The sequence below is a fragment of the Battus philenor genome, unplaced genomic scaffold (genome assembly GCF_028537555.1).
Source record: "Battus philenor isolate CCGP_79_NKW_IND1 unplaced genomic scaffold, ilBatPhil1.0.hap1 SCAF_27, whole genome shotgun sequence".
Classification (NCBI taxonomy): domain Eukaryota; kingdom Metazoa; phylum Arthropoda; class Insecta; order Lepidoptera; family Papilionidae; genus Battus; species Battus philenor.
Genome location: NW_027181690.1, coordinates 10,386,150 through 10,395,282, shown reverse-complemented (window position 1 = coordinate 10,395,282; position 9,133 = coordinate 10,386,150). Strand labels below are relative to the sequence as shown.

Below are 9,133 nucleotides of genomic sequence, written 5' to 3'. Positions count from 1 at the left end.
CATCATAAATGCTAAAGCACTGTGATATTTGGCGCTATTTGTAAAAATAAAGGCACATTGACATTATGACATTACTTTTGCGCCACCACATAAATAAATGAATTCCATGTATAAACTAAAATTATCAAAAACTGTTACAATATTTGTCAGTGTGCGTTGGATCTTGTTGCATAACAACATCCATTCGTTCATTTCTCAACTTTGTCGTTGAATCGTCCATTTTAAATCAAGGTAAAACATTTTTTTGCCGCAAACCGGAAAATAAGTTTTTTGTAGCCGTAAGAAGAGTGACAAATGTAACAATACTTTATATGACCTTAAATAATTCATTTTAATACATTAATTAAACAATTAAGTATTGAAAATGAAAAAGTCAGTTAGATGTTTTTATTTATTATTGTATTATATTTATAATATGTATTAAACCTTTTTTATTCGAAGTATGTATGTTATATACGTATGTATGTATGTTTAAGTATGTATGTCTACGTATGTTTATGTATATTTATGTTCATTTGTTTGTGAATATGTATTTATTTGTACACGTGAACTACCCTTTATAAGTATTTTTATCTTTTCCTTACTATGGTTGTCTGTAAGAGATTGCCTTGTGTGATAAGACCGCCCATTGTACTTATCGTGTACAATAAAGAATATTAAATAAATAAATGAAAATGTATCTTTATTTATATAAACAACAACTAAAAAGTCAGTTTAATTGCATTAGGGAAGCAGGTAATTTTTTTTGCCTAGGTTGGCAGGACTGTCTTTTACGTTTGCCAATCTGTCTGTCAAAAGTTGGCATATGATTTGGCTCAGCTCAAAACAATTTCAAGGATGTTTTGTGTCTCAAACACGTAAGTCTCGACTGGTCGACGTCATACTGCATTGGTTCTTCGCGACTTTTTTGGCCAAAAAATCATACCGTATCGTTCCGCAACGACCGCATTGGCTTGATTAGTCTCCGTACTTCTGGCTATTCAACAAACTCTAAACGCCTGTATCGGGACGGCGTTTTGACACGATTGAGGAGATATAAATAGAATCGAAGGTTTTTAAGGCTATGCCGAAAAAATTTTTTTCTGGCATAGCCTTCAAAGTTTACTATCGACCTTTTCGAGCATAATTATATTTTTATTTATTAATAATGAAAATAAAATAAAAAAAATCAATATCAATCCCTCTATGTACGCGGTAAATGATCAATTAGCGTAATATGTAAAAAAATATTGAAGCACTTTCAACTTCCCTTTGAATTTTAAAGTCGTTAAATATATAGCCACTAAATACGTAAATAAAACTAACATTTCGTAAACCAAAAATCCTAAACCTTTTTTAAAAAAATCGTATTAAAAAAACACGAGACATGTATGGTTATTTTAGGTATATGTTCCACTTTAAAAAAAAAGTGTAAGATGATTATCACATAAGAGTAATAAAATAATAAATTTTATCTATAGATCGATAGAGATAAATAAAATTGGATTGTCTGATTGTATATAAAAATAATCGGTTTTTACTACATGCTATGTATATATTAGCAGATCAAACGCTGCAAGTGGAACTGGATAGGCCGCACATAATAATGATTAATTCATAATAGTTTCTCTCTTCCATTGTATTTCTGCCAACTTAGTTCTCTAGTATTGTTATGTCCATAATAATATTTTCCTTTTCAATATTAATATAATAATTTATATTATTCACTAACATACAATATAAACATGGCAGCCCTATTTAATAACACCCCTACATTTATTTGTAACCAGGTACTAATGTTATTTCAAATTGCAGCCACCGCCAATATAAAATTTTATTTTTATATTTATTATAAAAATTAAATTTTAATGCACCTAATTATCACAAACCAATTAGAGTTGCACCTCATTGGTTTCCATGAACGGATTGTCATTACAAAAAAATCCACTTTATGTAACATCAATTACAGTTTTCTTATTTACTTTTTAGCTTATACCTTAATACAGGAGAAGGTTTCCTGCCTGATTTAAGTTAAAAATATTTTTCACACCTATTATTCATATATAAAATAGTATTAATAAATACTATGTTTTTAGAAAGTCTGTGCTTGTTTACGGTTTTGACTTAACTTGTATAAATAAAACATACAATATTATTTTTTTAGTCGTACATCTTTTAAGAGGCAGAACAAACAGGTACAGATTAGATTCCAGAGCACAGAGTATAAAAATTATAAGAAAATAAAATTTAGAGCATAGAAATCAGAATAAAAAAAAAACTATTTATAAGAAATATTCCTAATAAATGCCTGATTTAATAACACTCATATTATGGATGTAGTATTAAAATTTCCCCATTGATAAAATCTGTCAACATATTACAACAAAAAAACCGATTGAGATTTTCCGCTTTGGCATTAATTTATATACTAGATGGCAAAAGATTGTTAATAACAAAGGTGAATATATTGTGGATTAGAAATAAAAACTTGTTAAAAATGTAGTCGTGTGAATTTAACTTAAGAAAGTGACATTACTTTCCAGTCCTTCTAATATATGAAAATGCTTGCAATCAAGTACATTGTGTTATATTTTATGAATTAAACACTTCTAATGTTAAAGTATATATTCAAGTTTAGTAAAACATGTTTCTACTAATGTCTATTACATAACTATATGTATCATATTAAATTTTGTATGTCAACCTGTGACTAGTAAGATGATAATGAAAAAGCTTAACAAAATGTAGATTTTTAAGCTTGTCTTTAAATTTTTATTATTTATATTGAAATACTATCAATAAGTGGATGTGGTAAATCAAACATTGTTAAACAGATAAGTATCATGTACATATGTTTATGCAGGGGGCAGTGGTAGCATAGTGGTGGTGGACCAACTTGCAACCATAGATCACAGGTTCAATTCCCTAAATACAATCTTATATAATTCACATTCTGTGCATACATGATTGCTACTTACTGCACACAAACAAATTTCTAGGGGACAGGCAGTAAAATCCTCAGGATACCATTATAACACACTGCGATCACCAACCCACCTAACAAGCATAGTGATTTAGGTATAGTCCTTCTTAAATATCTTCGGGAGACACCTATGACTTACAATGTCTATAAGATGAAATGACAACTGCTTACCAAAACTCTACATTAAACAAAATCTGTCATCATAAATTTGATCAAATAACATTTTGAACTGGCGTGATGATTAGACAATACTGAAGAAGATTCATTGTCCTCATTGTTTCAGCCCACACCCTCAGCTAGGCATAGGCCTTGTCCAAAGACATCTTTGGGGGATACAATATGATATCAATGCTTCACAGAGGTGTTGGCAATTATAATGAAGATAATTTAGATGCACAGAATTCAAACCAGTCTGGGCAATAGTACTAAGTAGATAGACAAAGTATATTATTTTAAACAAGCACAATTTAGTTTGCCGCAATATGGCATACCTGTCAGTGTGGGAAATTAATTTTTTTAAATGATAAATGAAATATTATTGCTGTATGATCCTGTGGTCTGTAGTATATTGTATTATTAAGGTGATTCAATATAATGTAGTTATTTCAGGCCGATCTGACCCATTCACATCAGGAGAGTAAAGACAGATATATCCATAGGCAGTTGACAGGTTATCTATAGAATGCTATTATAACAATAGCTGTTTTATATGAAATTTGTTTAGTTTGTGCACATGATTGTCACCTACTGAAGCATGTGAACCAAGGTTTGTAAAGAAATATGAAGCCATCTTTTCTCAAACATCTCATGTGTGTCATGGCAATCATACCTTTACACAATTATTGTTTATATTTAATATTTACAGTTAAGTTAGTTTAAAATAAAATATGAAAAAGATCTTAAATTATATATTTATGATATTACACTTACAAATTTATACAATTAATGTTTACGTTTATCATCCCTATTGTCTCTACCATCCCGACTTGACTTTGACCTTTCATAGTCATCATATTTCCTCGAAGTAATTCTGCCTCTCTTGTCATCCGTCCTCCGTTCACGGGACCGATCCAATTCCCTTTCCCTTGACCTAGACTTATGTCTCTTACTTGAATAGTCTCTTTTACGATCATAAGGAGATCGTGATCTTCTCTCTCTTTTTTTATGACCGCTGCTGTGATATTTCGACAAGGGTGGAGTTTTAGGTGATTTCTCTTTCTTAACATCCCGTTTACTGTCTTTAGATGTTGATGCTGCTGGTGACGCTGCTTTATTCTCTTCAGCCCTGGCCTCTCTCTCCTTTTGTGCTTGCATATGTTTGTTCGCTTGGTAGATCTTCCGTAAAGTATCAACTTTGCTTTCTAATTCTTCTGGGTTAACTTTAGGTCTTTTGTACAGTTGTAGAATTCTTGAAGACACTTCTCTTATATCCTCTTCTGTTACTTTGAATAGGAGGAACCAATGAGGATTATTGGGTAGAGGTAAACCAATTTTACGTGCCGTTAAATAAATGCAAGCACATGCAATTGTTTCAGGTGGGAATCGCATAAAAACATCTGTTCGGAGTGCATCATTCATGTAATTCCAGGCCATCTGCATTAACTGTCTGTTTTTCTCATATTGCAATAACTGAAGATATACAACAATGAGTTTGTGTGGATGTTTCACATGGACACAAAAGCCAAGTTCTTTCAGGATCCGCCTTTCAGCTTTAATCACCTGGTTTTTAAGCTCTATGTAATTCTGATCTACAATCAGAGGTGATATAGTTTTCTGAGCTCTCACTTGCTTTATGTGATGGAATACGTTAATAACGTCACGTATTCTACAAGGTTTCTCCTCTACTTTTGATGCTAAATAAATGCTACCCATAGCTGTTGTCTCCATTGGATATCTTACGAAAGATTTAGAATAGTAGAACCTTTGTAAGTACATCTGACCGGTAGCCATTGCTACTTGAGGTAATTTTAGTAAAATGCCTGCTGTTTGTATCATTTCACAACCTAAAATCCTGAGGTCCGTTTCGATATCGACATCGAGTCCATCGATTTGAGAAGGAGTCTCTTTAAAGGCTGTTTCTGGTAAAAGACAGTTATGGAGCGTAAGAACAATCTTCCCGTAGTTTTTTTGCGGTTTAACTGGAGCTCCATTGCCGTTTTTCGTTTGGTTTTGCACTGTTGTAGTTGACATGGTGATTTCACTTTACACAATCACAGTAAAAATTTTCGTAAATAAAAATGGTTCTATTTAAACTAGCGTAAACAGTAAATGGAAGTTTTATTTACTACATATTATTAGTTATTAATAATTTTTACACATTATAAAAAAACACGCAGTAAAATCGTATCAACTAATCGTGGAACGAACGAAAATGACTGCCGACTAAACCAAGATGGCGCCTCGGAATTAAACAGATGTCAAGGCGGTTTGACTACATTTAATGCTTTATCCAGTGTAATAAACTAATGAAACCATAACTCACCGTGTGCCATTGTCGATTATAACAATTATTCCGTATATAACATTAACAATTACACTTTCTTTTATTTATTAAATACAGAATCACTCAAATCAACAACTATATATATATACATACATGGTTTTTGACATAAGCGCATTCGGTTTTTACTTACATTTTCCTTAATTTACAATTATTATTATTTTTTTTTAAATAACATTTTTTGAACAATACTATTTGAAATATTGTATTCATAATAACTTTCGGTTATATAAAATAATTTTCAACTTTCTCAGATGATATCGGAAGATTAGGTAAAACGGAACGAAACTCGAACCCGGGAAATTTAAATAGAAATCTTATCGATCAATAAAACTGAATTGGATTAAATAATGCTTACATCATTGAATATAACTGTAGATATCGAGATAATATGAAAAACACGCAGTAAATCGTGAAAATATATTTTTATATTGTATTGTGCATTTGTTAAATATTAAATAATTATACTTACATCCAGGATCTGTGCATTTTTGGACAAATAAATCCAAAAAGTCATGACCTTCTCCCGTTTCGAAACTACTTGTCACAAACGACATTTTAAAAGTATATGTGAATAAATAATTATAAAAATATAATAACTTTTAACACAAGTAAATAATATTCTTTCAGAATATTTTCACCAACAAACATAAGATAAGAACTTTAACCTAATAAGCACGTCCTTATTTATAACACCTTTAATAAATTGTTACTAAAATATATTATGTAAAAGAATACTTCGAGTGTAAAAACTTGAAACAATATTCAATAACAAGGTAATTTAACATTATAGTAACACTGTATTGCTTTAATTTGTACCCTAGTTTTCTAAAAATAATCTACTATGTTATGCACAGGTCAACAATGTCACATTTCGGACTTTCGTTTACATTTGCGTGGTTATTGAATATACAAGATGTCAACGCTGTCGCAGCAAATTAATTAGTATAGTTCGACTAAATTAAACCGCACTTGTGATAGTAGTATTTAAAAAAAAGGAATGTCATTTAAAGTTAGTAGCATAATGCGCGAACATACCGCGCATGTCAAAATCTACTAGCATTGTTATTTAACATTTTTCTATTGGATACTAGATGGCGCTGACAACAGTAACTATTTACTCTTTTTTAATTTTTATACATGGTCTAAAAATTATTTGTTAATGTGTGGAAATTAATTATGTGTTATTATTAACATGTTGGAAAACAAAATATAAAATTTAATTAATCATAGTGGTTCTCACGTACTAACCAAGAACCGATATACGAGGCACGGTTAAGCACTCCACCAGGTGGATTGTGAACATAATATAGTCGAAAATGACTAGATGCGAGCAGAGCAAAACCGATGGTGATTTCCGGTAAAAGCCTATGCCTTCTTTGTCCTTGTCTATCTGCAGACAAATTATGTATCATTTATTACATACGTAACTTTTCTTTTTTCATTTAGTTTATTAAGAGAGAATATATAAAGTTGACAGACAAGCATTGTTAAGATTTCACTTCTTGTATCATTTTTTCATTCGCAACTTATGTGGATAGTCATATTTTAGCTGTGTTATTATTTATCTTGTTTAAAAAAAACTGAAGGTGGCAAATCGAGGTTAAATTCAGTATTAACTTTAAGCAATTTGTCAAATGTTCTTTATTATGTACTACGTTGTTTCTCATATAGTCATTGTGTCGTCAATGTACCGCGGGACAATATAACTTTTAAATGTTGAATAAATAATTTCCTTTGGTACAATAGATTGTTGGATGATCTGGAATAACTTCAGATACGTGTTCGTGATGATGACAGTGAAGTTCGGGAGATCAGCAGGTCAAGAAGTTTTAGCCAAAAATTCCATGGGTCCGAGTTCAAAAATTCAACATTGTTTTACTCTTTTAAATTCTTTTTAATTTATTACAATGCCACGAACGTCAGTAACATTTCTTGATCAGACTTTGCGGTTTGATAAAATGCGGTGGCGTTGGCGCAACTTCTGATACGATGGTACTGGCGCAACTTCTGCTGCGAAATATTTAGCGCAACTTCTACTGCGGTGACGTAGCGCAACTTCTGCTGCGATGGTGTTAGAGCAACTTCAGCTGCGGAGGCGATAGAGCAACTTTAGCTGTAGCGGCGTTAGAGTAACTTTAGTTGCAGTGGCGTTAGAGCAATTTTTGCTGCGGCCATATAGCACAACTTTTGCATCGGTAATGCTAGTGCAACTTCTGCTGTGATATCATTAGCTCAACTTCAGATGCGGTGGCGTTAGAAAAGAGTTCCCCAAACTTTTTTTTGTGTCGTAGACCCCTTGCCACGTTTTTCCGTGTTGGGTAGACCCCCTACTTACCTAAGCTCTAAGACTGCGACTCTCAGGTATTTACAAGTTCAAAATGTATTGCGACCACAAAGCGAATACCAACATCCTACAACTTACACAATTTTATAAACATATATAATAATTTTTTACTTTATAGGTACTTTTATAAATAATGTAAATGTTTTGATATTATAAGATAGTATGATGTAAGTAAATAGGTACTATCAGTGTATGGGTTGAGATCCACTATCGTGAACCCTCAAAATTTTTTTCGCTGAAGTAGACCCCTTGTAGGTTGTTATAGACCCCTAGGGGTCGATATAGACCACTTTGGGAATCACTGCGTTAGAGCATCTTCATCTGCGGTAGCGTTAGAGCGACTTCTGCTGTAATGGCGTTGCGTAACTTTGTCATATAATTGTACCTAATCATTTTAAGTCTTTGTTTATTTATCTATGTTTTATTTAATAATTAGTACGCAACTAGAAATCAGGTGCGTTAAATAATACGCAATATTGATATTTTATAACCATAAATGTTAATTACACGTATCCATTTAGATATAAAATTCCTCTTTAAACTATCTTTAAGAAATAGCACCGTGAAGTTTTTGTTGTGAACACGAATGCCTTCGATTTATATGTAGTAGAACCTTATTTCAGAATTCGTTGAGATCTCTCACTAGCCGCTCGCTCGTTTAAAATTTTTAACTCGATTCAGTCGACCTCGAGACATGGAGGAGAACGGGTATGTTTGACGCCATATTGACGCTTAGTGGCAAACTACGCGACAGTGCTGTGATTTTATTTTAATGTCAAAGTGAATCGTGATTGTTTTATATTGTGATCGATTAATTTTAACGTGATATTCATTATTACTATTTCTGTGTTTACTGTGTCCGATGTTTTCAAGTTTTTAATTTTTAAATTATATAAACTATTTACATATGTTCCGGATGCTTTTGCCTTAGTGAGTATATATATATACTTTATGGTAACACATTTTTTTATATTCTATTAACAATTATAGCATGAAATCGATATTAAAAATTAAATTAAATTTTGCATAAAATCAATACGCATAACTTCCTTAATAAATACATTCAAACCGGATTTTTATTTATATTTTTGAGTCATCCGATATCTGTTTCGATCTTGATTTCGATTATAAATTGATTTATGTCAATAAAATATATTTCATAAATTATCTGTGAAGTATATTAAATATGTTATATAAAGAAAGGATAATAAAATAATCCTGTTTCTCACAGTTATTGTAACTACGCAGTTAAGTTAGGTTTTATTGTAAATTACACAATTGAACTTTTGTAACTGGCTGGCCATTAAGTTCACTCTCGCCGACA

General features: G+C 31.6%; 1 protein-coding gene across 1 annotated transcript; it reads right to left on the bottom strand.

Annotated features, from left to right (window-relative positions):
• Positions 1 to 3,837: 3,837 nt before the first annotated feature.
• Positions 3,838 to 5,365, bottom strand: LOC137925630 (cyclin-L1). The gene has a single exon (XM_068769102.1). It carries the CDS (start codon positions 5,150 to 5,152, stop codon positions 3,905 to 3,907), a length of 1,248 nt encoding a protein of 415 aa, XP_068625203.1. The 5' UTR covers positions 5,153 to 5,365; the 3' UTR covers positions 3,838 to 3,904.
• Between the last annotated feature and the right edge of the window lie 3,768 nt (positions 5,366 to 9,133).

Bases quoted from the DNA above. Each gene is read 5' to 3' on its own strand.
- LOC137925630 (XM_068769102.1), bottom strand. From the start codon at position 5,152: ATGTCAACTACAACAGTGCAAAACCAAACGAAAAACGGCAATGGAGCT.